At 49.1% G+C, this 17,687-nt stretch overlaps 1 protein-coding gene across 5 annotated transcripts in view; it reads right to left on the minus strand.

Annotated features, from left to right (window-relative positions):
- Window positions 1–17,687, minus strand: part of garnl3 (GTPase activating Rap/RanGAP domain like 3) — a 49,922-nt gene that overhangs the window by 4,887 nt on the left and 27,348 nt on the right. For 2 of the 5 annotated variants that reach the window (XM_029168294.3, XM_029168296.3), the window contains exons 3-28: window positions 11,141–11,215; window positions 10,902–11,001; window positions 9,493–9,611; window positions 8,916–8,980; window positions 8,325–8,388; window positions 8,157–8,183; window positions 7,843–7,918; window positions 7,666–7,764; window positions 7,482–7,585; window positions 7,006–7,114; window positions 6,892–6,937; window positions 6,694–6,800; window positions 6,500–6,615; window positions 6,043–6,165; window positions 4,833–4,907; window positions 4,569–4,683; window positions 4,431–4,457; window positions 4,215–4,319; window positions 3,632–3,748; window positions 3,327–3,493; window positions 3,061–3,219; window positions 2,723–2,789; window positions 2,342–2,449; window positions 1,699–1,817; window positions 1,233–1,368; window positions 593–652 (exon numbers count right to left, since the gene is read on the minus strand). In XM_029168294.3, coding sequence (XP_029024127.1) covers window positions 593–652; window positions 1,233–1,368; window positions 1,699–1,817; window positions 2,342–2,449; window positions 2,723–2,789; window positions 3,061–3,219; window positions 3,327–3,493; window positions 3,632–3,748; window positions 4,215–4,319; window positions 4,431–4,457; window positions 4,569–4,683; window positions 4,833–4,907; window positions 6,043–6,165; window positions 6,500–6,615; window positions 6,694–6,800; window positions 6,892–6,937; window positions 7,006–7,114; window positions 7,482–7,585; window positions 7,666–7,764; window positions 7,843–7,918; window positions 8,157–8,183; window positions 8,325–8,388; window positions 8,916–8,980; window positions 9,493–9,611; window positions 10,902–11,001; window positions 11,141–11,215 — 2,485 coding nt within the window. The remainder of the gene's footprint in view (window positions 1–592; window positions 653–1,232; window positions 1,369–1,698; window positions 1,818–2,341; window positions 2,450–2,722; window positions 2,790–3,060; window positions 3,220–3,326; window positions 3,494–3,631; window positions 3,749–4,214; window positions 4,320–4,430; window positions 4,458–4,568; window positions 4,684–4,832; window positions 4,908–6,042; window positions 6,166–6,499; window positions 6,616–6,693; window positions 6,801–6,891; window positions 6,938–7,005; window positions 7,115–7,481; window positions 7,586–7,665; window positions 7,765–7,842; window positions 7,919–8,156; window positions 8,184–8,324; window positions 8,389–8,915; window positions 8,981–9,492; window positions 9,612–10,901; window positions 11,002–11,140; window positions 11,216–17,687) is intronic. The other 3 variants (XM_029168295.3, XM_029168298.3, XM_029168297.3) reach the window with 3 other exon arrangements.

Genomic DNA, 17,687 nt, shown 5'->3' on the forward strand with positions numbered 1-17,687 from the left:
GCGCACAAGGCAGTTAGAGGATGGGATTTTTGTCAGCAGCCCTCCGACACCCCCCCCCCCCCCCCCCCCCCCCCCCCCTCCCTCAGCCGCAGATTGTGGCACCGCTGTTTGGACGGCCACTTTGGATCGAAGAGAGGGCTGACAAAAGTCTCCATGGCGACAGTGCAATCTGTAAATCATGCTGCGGCAGACGTGTCTTCTCCTTTCCTCCTTCTCTTCTCTCTCTCCCTCCCTCTCCCTCCCGACCTCCTGTACACTCACTCACCTTCCCTGCACCTCATCCCCTCTTCCTGCTGTAATTTTGAAAATTAGAAGAGAAAAAAAAAAAAAACCCAAACCCGATCTCCTCTCCCTCACTTTTCGCTTCGCACTACATCACCTTGCTCGGCTCTCGCTCTCATCCTGCCGCTGTAAATAGTTGAGACAGAAGGGGGGATGGGGAAGACATGATGTCCACTTAACATTCAACCAGCATCCAAGTCAGCATGCCGCCTTGGAGCAGACAGGGTGATACACGGTGGGTACACGTGCACGTGAGCGGGGCAGCGGTTGCGAGCGGTTTCACGAACTGAGGACGAGAATCCTGCAGTACCTTCAGCATCCTTAGACATGTACAGGGAAAGCTTGGTACCATAGGGGATCCGAATTGAATCTGGACCAGGGATGAAGAAGAGGGTTACACACACACACACACACACACACACACACACACACACCGAACACACAGTACACAGGAATTACACGCCTGCTCCTGTGCCCTTTTTAACAGCTAGGACGTCGAATGACAAACCTGTATGTCATTAAGGACAGATGTGCATGACAAATATCCCTATGGTATCGGTCTAGTAGAGGTCAGCAGCGGGGGGAGAAGGGGGCTGAATGGTCAAACATGCATGAATGGAGGAGGAGGCTGGAAGGTGGACTCATCATGGTGCTCCTGTTCCTCCTCCTTATTACAAGTTTGCTATAATAGAGATGGAGTTGATGGCGATAAGTCCCATCCACATACTGGAGCCGCCAGCCGCTTCATGAATTTTACATCATTCTACACATCTGTCATGATACACGCGTTGTAAAAAGAGAAAGGTATGAAGCAATAGTCGCGAGGGAGATGAATGCACGTGGAAAACCCGGCCCTGAGGAGAAAGGCTGTGACTCGGCCTCCTGAGGCACGTCTATGCAAACGGCTCTAATGTGGAGCTCCTGGCTAACAGAGGATCCGCAGCGCTTACCGTCGCCGAGCGGGGAGGGGAACGCCGGCAGCTCGTAGCCCGTGGGCGTCTGCGGGGAACTCTGGGAGCTGGTGTCTCTGGAGCTGCAGTTGGAGGCAGAGCCCACCGGAGCGGACGAGACGAAGTAGATGTCCGACTGTGGGTGGAGGGACGGAAGGACAGGGGGAGGCAATGAGATCGACGCGCGGCTGCAGGAAACATTAATAGACACGAGGCACAGGGAGCACAGAAACGAGAATAAGAGTAGGGGGAGGAGAGGTTCCCACTGATGCCAGGTGTGACGTGGTCTGTTTTCATTTAGCTGTGTAAGAATTATAGGTGTATTATTGCTCTGTATCCATGCAGATTGCCAGACATATCGCCCGCTGAGGTAATAAAGATTGATTTAGCCGAGACAGCGACTTCTGGAACACAGAGGACGGGGTGGAAAACAGCAGCTTCAGTCCAACAACAAGTGTGTACTGACCCGCGAGGCCGCCAGCTGCAGCTCAGGGACCACCGCCGTGTACACCAGGTTGCCGTTGACCACCAGTCGGATCTCAATGGAGTCCGTCGTGAAGGCCAGGATGTACGGGAACGCGCACACTGCGGAGACAGCAGATGCGAATGAGCGACGGGGGGGGGGGGGGGGGGTTTGGACCCGGCGAGAACCCACCGAGCTCAGCCGAGAAGAACCAGGGATGAGAGGGTTCTGTTAAATCTGCTCAACTCCCACAGCACCAGACATTTAATAGTTTCACCCGCAATGGCATTTTGAAATGTCATCAATGTCATCATTAGCTGATGATATATGCAGAACACTGAGCTTTACTCTGAAGCGAGGAGGGGGCTCCAGACGCTCCTTCTCGCCTCTGTTTGATTTGCAATGTGCAACAAGGTGAGAGGAAACCTGTCGGTCATTCTGCGACAGTACGTCCAGTGTTTTGGGTCTTTTGCCGGAGCGTGTTGTAATCGGCAGAGCACCGCCCTCTGCATGAATAATACAAACATCCGCGCGTACACACGGGGCGGCTTGGGTGCGTGTGGTGTTGCCATAGCGACAGAAAGCTTCGGCCAGGCCAGCGGCTAGGCCAGGGTGGGGTTCGAGCCTTGTTGCCATGGTTACCTACCGATAGAATTGGGCATTTGGTTCCAGCTGAAGTGGAAGTCGGAGGTGTTGGACTGGATCATGGGCGTGGAGCCATTAAACGGACAAACTTTCTTGTAGTAACAAATATCTATGAGACACACAGAGGAAACAAGTTTAGTTTAAAACTAAATGCTCCTCTTACTGACGTCTTATGTTTAATGTAACTCAATAAAGGGCTAAGAGGCAGTGATTTCATTTTCCCAGCATAAACAGACACAAAGTCTAAAGATGGATGCATTTTCAAAATCCACCCCTGGCTGAAATCGTCCTTTTAGTGTTCTGCAGGCGACTGGGCTGATTTATTGCCTGTGATAGTGGAGAGAGAGACTGGAATCAAAGGCCAGAGTTAAAGAAGACTCACAGTTGTAGCACAACAGCAGACCTGCCTCCCCGTCTTCATACACATCAATGGCAGCTACAAAGTTTACCTGCGGACAGAGACAAGTGGAATCATTTCAACTCCATCCTAAGTGTCAGAAAGGAGTTAATCTCTTCGGACGCAAGGTAACAGACGATATAAAGTATGAATGCGGTTTAGTTTGGTTATTAGAGCTCTCTTTTCTCCTCCTTCTCCTGCCCAGCTCTCTGCTGATTCACCCAAGCAGCCTTATAATGAGCGAGGTAAACAAAGGCCACTAACTGGATCCGCTGAAGGTCTCGGTTCTGCTCAGCTTCAGCAAGCAGTAAAAAACCCCTCACCCTGTTGGCGTCTACGTGATGCAGCCTGTAGGCGTCTCCCGTGCTCTCATTGATCAGGTCAAACTGGTGCTTGTACGCCACACAGATCATATTGTCGTTCTCCCCCGTGGGTCCGTCCACCAGCGCCATCACCACGGGCGGGTCACACAGACAGATCTCCTGTCGTGGGAGCGGTACATGACTGGTTAAATCATGGAATAATGGGATCACACTCCCTCCAGAATCACTCCGTTCTGTGCAGCATTCTGGACTCAGCGTTGTTGTACCCGTATGTACTGGAACTCCTCCACCGGCGAGTCGGCCCCTGCGGCGGCGGCGCTCACGCTTTCGCACCGCGGATGTTTCCTGGTGATGAGCAGGAGTTTGTTCCTGATGGCGGCTACTATCCTCAGCTCGGAGCCGTGGTGGGTGTTGATAGAGTACAAATGACAACCTGGGACAGAGACGGAGACACGGGAAGCGCATCGGACGCAATTAGCAGGCCGCCGACAGAGGGTCAAAGGTCGCGCTGCAAAATCAAAACGACGTCCTTTCATTTGGCCCGCAGAGATTAACCCCGCGTGTGCCGCACCTTTCGTTTTCTCCAGCTTATTCTCCCGGCTGTCGCATTTGCTCCTGACCAGCTGCCTCTCCTCCAGGCCTCTCCTGAGCGCGCCCAGTCTGAACACATAAAGGCGAGCGTCCTTCCCTGGAAGCAAAGCAAAGAGAAAGGCCCTCACGCTTTGCACGCAGGTTCCTCTCTCCTTTTAGCATCCTCCCACGGACGGCGGCGTAATGCGGGAGGATTACTCCAAGGCTCCTCGAGGCCTGTGCCTCATCAAAGCCCACACACAGTCGTGACAAATGTTGGCTGCGTCCTGTAATCACCATCAAAACTGACTCAACGCTGTTTGTCAATATTAGCATTAGCGAATCATCATCAGTAATTCATTATAATCTCTTGTGGTTGGAGCCAAAATGAGGGAAATCCTGCAGCTGCTTGTTAGTGCTGCGTTGTCTTCGCGCTTTATTACTTTCCCCTTTCTTCATGTGCCTCCGCATCCGTTGTTCTTTAAAGCTCGCTGCACTGTTCCTTTGGAAAACCAAACACGCACGCACACAACTTCATCAGAGGTCGGTTCCTTCCAGACGGCTGCTTCCCAAACCTCACGTACCTTTGTCGGCTCTGGTGATAAGCAGGTCCTGAGGCTCGAGAACATGCAACTGCTTGACCACCATGGTTTTGTCAAAGACCTGCACTGGATGCAGAGTCTGTGTCTCTGAAAGACAACACATGGATCATAATAGGAAAATAAAGACAGGCCATATACCACAACTGCAGGCTGAGACCCTCGGAGCCGGAAGGCTGAGGATCGATTGATGGAACTCACCAGTGTTGGACGAAGTTGGATCAGGGCCTGAAACATGGACAGTTACTGTCATCATCATGTTAGCCGGTGGATGAATCGATATGAATGGGTGGCTTCGTTTTAGAGGGCATGGGGAGATATGGATTAGAATGACCTCACCATCCAGCAGCATGACGCCCGCGGCGTCGGTGGAAACCAGGAGGGACTGACCCCAGGAGTCAGAGCACACAATCTCATAGGGGAATGTGCTGCAGAACGACTGGGACTCCCATGGCTGCAGCACAGAAGGAACAGACCGGCATAGGCAATATTATCCACTGTATCGGCTCCAGGTTTAGGGAAACACCAGGATTCAGAATGTAAAACGATCGATTCATTACGAGAACACAAGCGGTTTTCCCAGAGGATCAAAGTCAGACTCACCTCCTTTCTGTACAGGCCTGTTGTAACCAGGCTAGTTGGGGCATCTCCTCTGACGATGGTCTTCAGTTTCAGAGCCTAGAAGGTCAACAGTATCAAATGTAAAATAACATAATAGACGGTAAGTAGCATTTTATTGCTGCGGCTCATTAGGGTGGAGCTAATTCGTCTGCTTTATTTACAGTCCCAGTGTGAACTTGAAGAGCTGCCAAACATCTTAGCAGAATGAGAAAAGCTCAACTAATGCAACTTGATTGACGCCACTATCATTAACTGCCCTGGTTTTGTTTCCTTGTTCACCGTGGTTCTGAGAGTTCACAGGTTTTTTAAGGCAGAAGCCACCTGCAGAGCGGGACGTGGCCACGTTTTCCAAGAGGTTTTTACTTTGCACCAATGTTCAAACAGCAATCACCCGATCAGACTGTCGATTTACGACGCAAGCTGCGAAGTCATTTCCATTTCCGCATAAACAGGCAATCTGGAGACGAGGGAACGAGAGGCAGCCAACAGCACAACGCCGCCGCTGTGAAGTGTGATCAACGGCTCGGCGCCTTCCCTTTGTTTTTGTGCTTTACAGCACAATGTGTTGATGCCCCGCTTTTGTGTTTGCAGACACAAAAGAGTGATGGAAACAAGAGAAGCAAGGTAGAAGACAATGAGGGAAACAAGACAGAGACATGTACCTTTGCTGAGTTTAAAAAGCGGAAATGTCATTCGCTGATAAAATCCTGGGCAAACAGATTTGTGTTAGACAAGTGCCAGAGTTCATCCACTGCAGGTGCGACTCCACAGACAGCAATTCACTCTGTGTGTGTGTGTGTGTGTGTGTGTGTGTGTGTGTGTGTGTGTGTGTGTGTGCTCTTCCATACAGTAATTATGGTTACGTTAGCATCCAGTACAGACACGTAATGAGGATTACATCAGCCCCGTAATGACTGTGACTGGAGCTCAGACCTCATTCTCAGAGTGGCCATCCATCTTCAACAAAAAGATTTTGTAGGTGTCACAAATGAAGATGAAATTTGATGCAAATGTTCTGCATTAAATCTCTCATGCTCCTCATTAGCCTGTAATAGCTGCATATTACTAGAGGTAATGATGTACAGTAACATCCTACTTCTTTGGCAGCTCATTGTTAGCTTGCGTGTCGTGGTTGTCCATGCAGTTGTTCCCCATGAGGCCGAGCTCTGGGTTCTGTGCGTTGTTTTCTCACCTGGCCTATTCTGACGAATTCGGCCTGACGCGCCTCCTCCTTCTTGCGAGCCGATTTTGGGGACTCGGGCAACACGTCGCTGAAGGACCTCCGGTTTAACATGTTCTGAGGAGAGAAGGGAACCTAAACGTGGAACAGCATCCAGCGCCCAAATGCGGCACACGCACATACGCACAGAGAGAGAGAAAAAGCAGAAAGTGGGTCTTAGAGGCGGACCCTGACAGCAGCAACCAAAGCCATGAGAACGGAGGTGACAGGAAGTCAGCATTGCAGTAGTATCCAGGCGGTGGTGCAGTGTGCAGGGGCCGAGGGCTGCGGTGAAATACAGCAGAACACAACTCAGCAGCGGCTACAGTCGCTGCCAGGAGCAAAGTGACACGGGGAAGATGCAGGAGAAATATCCAACAGTGGACCAGAGTGAGGCTTCAAACAGGCCCGGGGGTCAACGGCACCCTACCTTGTGCAGGTCCGGCATGAGGTCCTGGTAGAGCGAGCGGATCAACATGTCGAGGGTCCGCTGTCGCTTCTGGGCAAACGTTGGCGTCTCCAGTGTGGCTTTCTCTCCATTGATTACTGGCAAAAGGGAATAACCATCAGACCCGCGATCGCAGAGCGACGGGGACATTCTGCTTCACCTCCGCCCATTCTTACGTTTGACTAATAAAAAGTCCCTGAATTCCTGGTGATCGGTAAAAAGGGGCGGCGACGGCAGAGGGGGCCCGAACAGCGGAACGCTCTCCTCTGAGAAGATCTTCAACCTGCAAACGGGCACAGACGCAGCACAGCATGGCACCGGAGAGCGTCACAGGGGGCTGTGGCAGGAGCCGGCTGCGGGCTGAGGCCACTCACCTGTAGCTGTCGTTCTGGCTATTGTACCTGACTAGCGCGAAAATATCTGGGGAGGACAGTAAAGGAAGCCGGTGGCACGGGAGAAACAACAGCGAGCGTCTGCGTGAAGGATACGCGTGAAGTGCGAGCGGATCATGGACGGCTTGAAGGACGACGACGCGTCGTCCCCTTCCTGGAATACGATGGTGACGATGTCGTTTCCTATGTGCCGTTTTCTCTCCACCTGCCGGAGAGGAAGGAGAGGCCTCAGTGCTCAGGCCCGTGGGTGACACGCAGCGCGGCTTATTGATTTCACGGCCGCTTCTGGCTTCAGCTCCGTCTCAGTCTCAGCCACAGACGAAACGGAGTCACTCTGAATCCGAACATCCTGAAAAAGCTGGTTATTTAGCCTCCGAATGCGCCGTTTCAGTCAATAAAACCACACAGTTTGTCACGATTCATTTGTCTCCAACACTTTTGTATTGCAGTGTATAAAATTAACACCAGAGCGCTGTATATTAAGACGGCGCCGAGCTCAGGTGTGAAACACGTCCCGCAGTTCTTGTCACTTGAATAGACGAGCGACGGGCGACGCGCCGTGTCAGACTCACCTGCTGTTTGTTCTCTTTAGAGTACGGCAACATGGTGGACACGTGGAACATGAGCTCGTGGCCCTGGTACACGGTGTAGATGGACTTGAATCCCGTAGTGTCGTCTGCAGAGACCAAGGGACAAGACGCATGAACGAGTCCCTCCCCCGAACCCCATGTTGCAGACACACGTGAGCTCTCTTACTCTTGGTGTCGAGGCCTCCGCGGTACCCGGCCCATCCCTGCAGCGTGATGCTGTCGCCCAGCAGGTTGAGGAACTTATCGAAGTTCTCGCTCCCCACCTCTGGAACGCAGCGGGAGCTTTTAGCGTAGCAACAACCACCCTTCAGTGCATACTCTATTCTTTACAGAAGCCTTTTACCGTTGCTGAACATCTCGTCGTCTGTGAGCTGCCCGTCTTTGGCGTACAGGACGCCAAATTTAAAGTTGACAGAACCCTGATAAAAAAACAAAAAATATTGTTTTCTATTTCCTGCAAGGTGTAAGACAATATTAAAGATTTCTTCACCAGATAAAGACTCAACAAAGGCCCAGACAAAAAGGTATCTGTTGTGATACGTGGGTGTGTGAAACCAAACAAAAGGGCATAAGTGAAGTAGTGGACAACCGGGAAAACAAATACCAAAACTCCACCAAAATCAACCAATCAGAAGGCAGCGTTCAGCATTCTCTTACCTCCTGCTCCTCCAGTACCAGCAGATCCTGAGGAAACAGGACGGAACAGTTATTAGCGACGCCGAGCGACTCAGGACGCGTATCGCAGCTAATCTACTGCTGATCAGGCCGCCATGAAAAGGACCAGGGTTGCGTTTCATGAATCTGATGCTCTGGCGTCGCTCTCACCTTCTGAATCTCCGGGCTCAGGATCTCCCGGGGGCCTTTCTCAAACCTGTCCATGTTCATGGCACTGTGAATGAGGACGGGACGAACAGGAGGCGGGGAAGAAGCAGAGGATTAATGGAAGACAAACAGCCCAGAGGAGAGTTCCACAGAAGAAAGACACCTGATACGGGGGATTTCTCACTCTCTGCTTGTACTATTTGTTCTTTTTTAGCATGAGGCCACGGCGCTCAGCCTGAAGAATTTAGAACCTCCAATCTCCTGTTTCATGCTTCCTGTTAGATCTTACAATGGTTTTTATGCGCAGGTTGTAAATGTTCAGAGGCAAAGTATGAATAATAGATAATAATCACAACAAGTAGGTTTATAAAGAACATTTTCAGCTCTACTTTCCACTTATATAAAACAAAAACAGGTCCTGAAAAAATTATTAAAAATGATGTCATCCTAGAGAGAAAATGGACGAATGACCCTAATTGAAATAATCTATATATATATTTTACAAGACTGACAAGAGAATAAGGATTTACTCATCACCTTTTGTAGTAATCGACAGTGTTAATACTCATGTGTCATTAAGTGTGAGCTCCTCACCTGAGGATGGACTTGACTGATAGCGTTTTGTTGGGGCTGTAGGGGAGGCTGATCTTCAGAGTGCCCTGAGGAACGACACACAGCGGTTACACACTGTGGGCTTCAGTTGTGTTTCCAACCGCTCGGCTGCAGCTGCTGAAAATGCCCGTCCACGAAGCGGTTTTAACCAATCGCCACGAACCCGCCGCGTTGTTCAATTAGCCGTCGAATAATTACAGAAGATCAAATTAAACCGAGGCAGTTCGAGGCAAACAAACACAGTCGTTCCGCTCGACGACGACGACGACGACAACAACAACAACATCCTGTTAGGGTCTGACACAAACAGGACAAATCGATGTGATCAGGCAGCAGAGTTTCCAGGCTGCAGGACAGAATTAGATCCTAAAGCTGAGTCACCGCGCTGCAAACACAGCTACAGACGGGGACAAGTCCTGCCTCAATGCCAACAGCTCCTCTCCTGAACAACTAACACCTCTAACGACCAAAACAAAAGCACTGCGCTCTCTAACATGCAGGATTCCTGTAACCTGCGGCCCGATGCGCTGGATGTTCCGTTGGGAGCGGCGGAACCCACCGTCTTTCTCCAGAGGATGGCTCTGTACTGAGGAACCCGCTGGTTGTTCTGGTCCGAGAGGACGACCGACAGGTAGAAGGGGTTCTTCTCCGCATCCGTACCCACGTAGTTCTGGTGGACTGGGACAGAAACAACAGGCCACCACAGCATTAAACACTGAATGAATGAATCACACATCACTACAAAATGACAGGCTTCTATCATTCTCTCTAGAATGGTTTGTTTTGTCTATGTTCATCCCCGTCCTGCCCTTTTTCATTTTACTTCTGCCTGTCTGCCTTTCATTTACTTCTTCCTGCTGCCAGTCCTTTCAGTCTGAGACGGACTCAGACGAAGCTCAGGCTCACATTCATGCCTCTGCCTCTCCGTTGACAGGGCAACATCCTCAGGAACAACACCTGCGGAGCCAGTTGGATGCTGGACCGCTGCCTCCACCCAACGCCTGCTTTCTTCCTCTTTCCCTCCTCAGCTCTGTTGATTCGTCATTAGCCTTGTTTATATGCTTCGGGAAAGCAATAACTCTGAAAGGACGGTTTGCAATTATAAACGTATTAGTTTAGCCGGCTTGAGTTTTTTCCCCACTGTGTGAGCAGAAAGTGGACTCCGGCGTCTACAATCAGGAATTATGTTGGCTCCTAATGCAGGAAAACAGGTAAAGAGATACAGAGGAACTCCTTTAATGCTCCTCACCTAATCACAGACACCAGGCATTGTGTTGGGTGTTAGATTAAGCAGCCTGCAGGTCATACTGTGTCGGCTCGTATGGCACAGTCAGCTCTGCTCAGGCTGTGAGACCCAGATGGCTTTGCTGCAGTCCAAACGGGTCGAGCCAGCTTTCTGGAGATGTGGCCCATTTTAAGGAGGCCCGTGCCTCAGTCCGATTACGCCCTGGGAGGAGGAGAGGAGGCGCCTCCACTCCCACTCGCCTCGTCCATGCGTCCTTGGTCACAGCAGAGCGCACACAGTCAACAGCCTTTTGTTGCACTGCGTTGGCTGCAGCTCCAAAGGGCCGGCAGGTTGTTACCGTAGCGAGGCCGGTGAAATGATGAGCCGTCGACCATGTGACTACTTGTAATTTAATAGTTTCCAGCCTCTGTGAATGTTTCCTGCTGGTCTGCAGCTCAGCACCAGGATCACGGCTGAAGCAAAACAGTCTGATCTTAATTGTGTTATCTGCTGCCTGTGTGTCGAGGCTTTCTGTCCTTCACTGGCTTCCTTCCGCGGTGGATTAGAGTTTGGTGGAGAGTCCCAGTGGGGATGTGGCTGGATGCTAACAGGTTTGAAGAGCAGTGCTGCAGGAGGACGAGCCTGACGACATAAGATAAGGAGCGTCGCGTGGACGCGGGAGGAGCCTCACGGGACGTTTAGAGTCCGCAGCTTGTGGGATGTCCCTAAATGTGAGCACTGACCTTTCCCCAGGAAGTACTTAAAGAACCATCTGGTGTGGTACTCTGGATTCTCCAGATGGACGTCGGTTCTCCTCCAGGTTCCTGGTGCGTAGTCTGACGTCTGTTTGTTGCACACACAGACACACATTGTCGTCATGAGGCTCACAGCTGGAGTCCCTGTGTCAACTGTTACACAATGCAGCTGTCCAGCTTGCAGCAGAGGGTGCAGCACAGTATGTATGAGGCTGTGGCGTGTGCACCTCATCCGACGAGCCGTTCTCCACCCTGAAGCGACCTGCCCTCTGGATGGCCCCATCTGCATCGCTGGAAATCAGCTGGGGGCAGAAAAAGACACAGGCATGTTTAAAATTAGATCGATGACAAATTAGGGCCTGGGTGGGGGATGATATGAGCAGGTCGTGAATGAGTTTGTCCTGGCTGCCGGAAAACAGGAAGCCGGGCAGACGCATCAGCTCCGTGTGACAACAGCAGCGTGCGCGTGACTCTGCAGCAGTCTGCACATTTCTACCATCATCCAACATTATTCTGACGCGCCAGACGTGCCTTTATGTTCCTTTTCTTAATTCTCATGTCTGCCGCTCGCTTCTCATCGGCCCAATTATCTGCCTCTTCGCCGATTCACCTCTCGCTGCTGCAGCTCTGTGATCGAAATGGGACATTAATGATCACCAGAAAGCGAGAGAAACAGGGGGCGAGAACAGGATGTATGCTGGTCAGGGCAACACAGAGCTCAGTGAGTCACTCGGTTTTCCTCATGCACGTCAAAACATTCATTTTACACTGGGCCTCTGGTACAGACTGAAATATCGTTAGTCTGGATTGTTCATGCTTCCATTTTCTGTTTAGCTTAGCATAAGATGCAATGAGCTCAAAGCAGCCCTGTGCTTTTGAGTAGAGCCCCGCTGGGTCGGCTGCACACTATTAGTTCTGTATTACCTGCTGTAAAGCATCGATCTGTTCTGAATTTCCCCTCACAAAAAGTTCATCTGTGAAGCAGAAGTCCCTGAAATCCCCTAAATCGCAACCAGTCATATTAATTTCTCATTGGTTGGTGGGACTGGGGTGCTACTAAAATGATATAATTATTAAAACAGTTACTGATTGTCCATCCACTGAGCAACACATGATGGAGCTGGGCATAGACTGAAGCAGACCTTCAGACAGAGATGTTCTATTCACAGCCAAGTCATCGTCTCCCTCATCTTTGTGGACAGCTGCAGTCCTCACTCAAATCTATTCCTCCTCATGTCCGTTTCCCTTTTAACCCCCCACCCCCCCACATCTCTGTGCTGGATGATGTTTCGTTGCCAGGCAACGGACCACAGTGTCCTCCGTCCCTCGTTGCTCCTTCTGCCTTTTCTCTCTGCGTCTTTGCCCCCTGCTCTTTGACCGCTTCTCTGTGCGTCTCACTCTGCTCTCCTCACTGACAGAGGTCTCTTCTCCACGAGCATGTATGTATAAAAAGAAGCCGTGCCACGGCTGCGTGTCCCTGCACACTGTCATATGTCCAGATGGCCTGAGAGTGGCCTGAAGGCTCCAAGTAAAAGGGCGGTTCCAGAGATTGGTCACACGGCACCAAAGCAAAAATTCAACAATATTATTTTTATGTTGATTGTTTTATATAGAATTTTTGTTTGGTTGTTTTGATGTTTAAAACAATACAAAGAAATAAAAACACCCCAAACATAAAAGGAAAGTTGCTCGGTCATGTTTGTTTTCTATTACCTTTGATAAAACAAAGTTCAGACAGATGGAGAAATCGTTTTTACCTGTTGCTGTTCATGGCTCTACTGTATCTAATCTGCCGTCTGCAGAATAGCACACAAACAGAAAACTGGATGCCACTGTTTGACCGCATGTACAGGGATACAGCCTAGTAGTAGTGGAACTACCTCCACACAGTGGTAAACCCATAACTATAATAATCCTGTGACTGGCTAACCAAACAGTGTTCATGAGTCGGGAGTGGGGGTGCAGCTCATTACACCATGTCTGATGGTACCAGGGTGAAGGAGAGTGATGAGATAGCGCTTATTATTAAGAGAGAGAGAGAGAGAGAGAGAGAGAGAGAGAGAGAGAGAGTCCAATCAAAACAATCCTGTGAGTAAGTGAGGATAGAAGACCAGAGCTTTACATGCTTATTGAAATCATTAATAACTGTCACACTCACTTTATTGTTCATGCTAAATTAAATCTGATACGCGCTACTGTAGCTGGGGGATTAGAAAGCTCTTAAATGAAATTCTGCAACTTTGGCTTTTCTGGAGCCTGAAGTCTAAAGTTGGTTGTTTTTCTCCAGTGCAGGAAATTACAAGACGCCATAGGGTCAATGATAACGCTCCATCACCAGCATTACATTACTGCACTTTAGATAAGAGTAAGATGAGGAGGAGATGAGACAAAACTCACACATATTAAATCTACAATAAAAAAGACAGAACACAGTATTTCCTTAGAAAACCTTAAACAGGTTGTCGAAATTAGTGCTGCCAAAGTGAACGTAATTAAATGTCAGAGAAACGTTATCGAGACGTGCGCAGAGGGTCTTTTTTTTCCGAAAACGAGTCATGCAGCCGGACAGGACTGTGATAAAGCACGAGCTGCATTCCCTGGCGGTGGCGTGATGCAGTGTATATAATGAGATAATCCCATCCAGCGGTTGGGGAAGCAAACATGTTTACTGCAGGTGTAAAGCTCTGATAAACGACGGAGCAATAATTGGCTGCGTCTTAAGCGAAGCCACGGAAAACGCCGCCTCCCCCCTTTGATATGCATATTAATAGACCTGGAAACAAATATATTCAGCGCATATTTCTTGGTGGGGTGGCATTTGCCTGTGTTATACAAGAGCGAATATGCTTTGCTGTTACATTAAGACCTGTGGGTGTTGTGTAGGAAACGGAAAGTAAATGTTGGAGCTATAGGCTTCAATCTGCCTTCATTTCTCTGCTGCCTCCTGCTACATTAACTGTCCGACTGCAGCATAATGGAGGGGAAAGCGCTGCACCGGCCTTTTGTATTAGAGTGTCTGCATGTGGAAAACACAGAGGGAAAAATTCTGTGTTGCATTCACGATTAAATGCACATCTACATAAGCGGTTTTGTTACTCGTTTTTACTGTTTGGGGCGAAAGAATGAAAAATTGAAGGAGAAAAGGAAACATTAAACACTCCGGGGAGTCTGTGTGTGGTTTTATGCATGCAACGCGCCGCCGCTGCCTCTAAATCATGCAGGAGAAGAGTGGCAATAAAGGGAAAAGCTGCACTCCAGCGATTCCCCACTGGCCGGGGGAGGTAGACGAGAGGAAACAGGGGAGATTGGGGAGCCTATTATGCCGCTGCGCCCGACAAACACGCTATAAAACACCTCATCACTGGCCGCGGAGCGGGAGTGGAGGAATGGGGCAGGGGCGAACGGACAAGAGGGGGAAATGGACGTGGAGCAAGGAACAAAAGGGAGACTGATGTCTGTACCATGTGGGACCCCGCCGGAAGCTTCTGAGCTTCATAGAGGAACAGCTCTTAAACAGCTCTCATTTTAAGGCTCGACTTTGCACAAACACAATCGAGCTCTCTGTGCAAGCGAGAGCCTCTGATTTCCCCAAGGCCCACGGGACAAAGGAGCGGCGCGGTACAGAGCGAGGTTGCACCAAATCAATAGTTTCGCGACGGCTGATAGATAATTGATCTCATCAGCGGCGCTGTTCATGCACGCTCACAGTCCTGCAGGAAGCCAGGGAGGTGGAAGCATCCGAGCAGGGGAGGAAGTGGAAGGAGTGCTGAGGAGGGGGGGGGGGGGGGGGGGGGGGGGGGGGGGGGGGGTCATAGAGAGAGGCAGGTGCTCAGTCAGAGGCAGCACGAGTGCATCTTAACTCTACCCATCTCTCCTTCTCGTCTGTCAAAGGGATAAAAGGAGCCCACTGCACAGAAAAAAAGCTCTGATTAATAACATTTCCAGAGAAAGAGTGACAGAGTCGCCAAATGAATCATGAAATTGCTCTGCTCTGTTTCCCCTTTTGCTGTGTTTCACATTCATTCAGATGCAAAGCAGTTAAAGAACAGAGCCAGAAAGCAGAGAGTTCAAGTCGCTCAAAGGAGACTTAAAAGTGAATAAAGTTTAAATAGAATATATAAAATAAATGAAATTATAGAAACCATCCATGCATACACTAAAACTGGTGACCACCCTTACATTAGAATGGATATAAATTTCTCCATGTGTCACTGTGACTCAGATGGTACCGGAATAAAAATAACGTAGCTGTATTTATAGAGGGAAGCGTATGGCGCCTTAAATCACTCGCTACCGCTTTCACAGGAAATCCCATGAAAGAGTGACTATGTGCACGGTTGGTCACTGTGCTTAATTCATTTCCATCTCCATCCATTTGTCTCCGGCCAATGCGGTCGTGCTAACAAGCCGCACCGCATCAGTGTCTTCGGCAGTGACTAATCCAGCAGCCACAGGCCTGAAGGCATCAGCCCACCCACCCAGGAGTCACGTTTGCTGGGAGCCAGAGTGGGCAGATGCTGCAGCGAAGCCGGGGATCATACAGCGCTGCAGTGTAATGCCATGCAACGGCTGCTTTAATAGATCATTACATGTAGGTGATGGAGGCACAGATACAGAGTTTAATCCCTGAAACTAAAAATTCTCCTACAGATACTCCAGTGGCTCATAATGATGAACAGTTGATGATGATAATAATAATAATAATAATAATAATAATAATAATAATAATAATAATAATAATAATAATAATAATAATAATAATAATAATAATAACATTGTATAAAAGTATGAAGTTAATTAATTCAAACTCATGGATGTTCTGATTAGTAGAGCATCAGGTTCTGCAAGGTTTGGTCCAGTTTAATTCTACCTGCGTGTAATCTGACCTGTAGCTGTAGTGATGACTCATCCAACCAGGGAGTTGTCCACACATTAGGGCTTAACATGGCAGCATAGGGGCAGCAGTCATTGTAAGTACTGATTAACCATCTAATCTTTATTTGTGGACTGCTCCCCTGAGAAGAATGCTTTACATCCTTATGCCAGGACTCAACAGGGCAACTCATCTTTGAATTCACTTTTGATTGTTGCACTTCAACGATACGATAATCACATGGACAGGCAATGACATTCACCGCTTAATTAGTCCATGTGTCTGAGACATGCGAGCTTTGTTCTGTGGCGTCGTAATCTCCAAGATTATTAAGGTTATTTTAAAGGTCTGATTACAATATACACGTTACACTTTTCTAGTGATCATTACTAGTGTTACAGTAAAGGTTAAATTTGCAGTACAACTGAATCTTCAATAAAGTCTTGCTATTCTATTTAAATCAGAAACATTCCATCCAAATATTGGAAGATAATGGTGAAAAGTGTTTAATTATGCATGAATTTACAGATGACACAGACGACCTGCACTGTCTGTTCACCGCACACACCAAGACCATTTTGGGCATGTTTGCTTAACATTGTAAAGCTCTCATTTGGTCTGCGTTTAGACTGGAGAAGTGTCCATAACATGTTTTCATGAAAATTTTAATTTGCCAGCAATAAAACTCTAAAAGACAGCAACAAGACAGATTACACATAAAACAATTTAAGCGGAAATTCAATTTGCCATTATCTTGTAATTTCGAACTGTGGCCGCGCTTTAATGTCAGTAAACACACAACCACAGGCTGTCGGACGCAGTGAGCGGTGGGAATAAATGCAGTGTGACAGTGGAGTCAGAAGCCTCTGAGGCAGTGACAGTAACACTGGCAGGCAGGTGGGAGTGGAGCCGTCTGCTCCCCCGTCGCTGCGCCAGACTGACAGCTGAGCGCCCGGCACCGCGTCCCAACGGGCCTCGCTGTGAACTGCACCCGGCCCACGTGTCTGGAGGTACCGCCGATCCTCACTCCCCCTCCGTCCCAGAGGCGGTGAGGCAGCCAGCGCCCACCTGACGCCTACTCATCGCCGCCTTTGTCTCAGGGGAAGAACAGCAACACACTCCGTTGTGTCGGGATGAGACAGGTTTGATTGTTGCTGGCTTCAGCTTCACTGCACCACACACAATTAGGCTTTTGAGGAGTTGTCACTGCAGAGTGGGAGTTTCCTTTGTGTGCAGATGCCATGATGGAGTACTTGCTGGCTCATTTGAGGGATGATTTCCCAAAGGTGTGTGTGTGTGTGTGTGTGTGTGTGTGTGTGTGTGTGTGTGTGTGTGTGTGTGTGCGTGCGTGCGTGTGTGTGTGCACTTGTACTTGCTTTCCTCCCAAAGTGAGGACATTTTGGCTGGTCTGCACTTGTTTGAATGCCTTTTTTGAGGGTTAAGATGTGATTTTAGGGCTTGAAGGTTTACTTTAACAATGATTTTAAACACCCTGATATGAGATGCAGTTGTTAGACAGGCTTGGATTTCAGTGCAGGATCTTGGTGCTTCCCGCTGATCAACAACGTCTACAAGGAGACAGACGCCCAGTGTTGCTACTGAATCTCTCAAAATGTCACCGTTACTAAAGACAAAAATCGCCATTGTTTATTTAGTTCGCAGCATTCACTTTCAACCGTCATCTGAGACCTGCACCACTCTGACTCTGCTTCACTTCACCCACAGTTTACTTAGGCGCTGACAGCTAATCCACTACGTTGCGCTGCTGAACACTTACAGTATGTTTATAACTTCTTCATCTCCCGGTCCCATTGTGAACCTTATCTTACTCTGACTATTCACCTGAAAAGGTTTCGACAGTACGAGTTTGAGCGATCACTCAGTGATCAGGCTTTCTACAC

This window comes from Betta splendens, chromosome 12, assembly GCF_900634795.4.
Source record: "Betta splendens chromosome 12, fBetSpl5.4, whole genome shotgun sequence".
NCBI classification, from domain to species: Eukaryota; Metazoa; Chordata; class Actinopteri; order Anabantiformes; family Osphronemidae; genus Betta; species Betta splendens.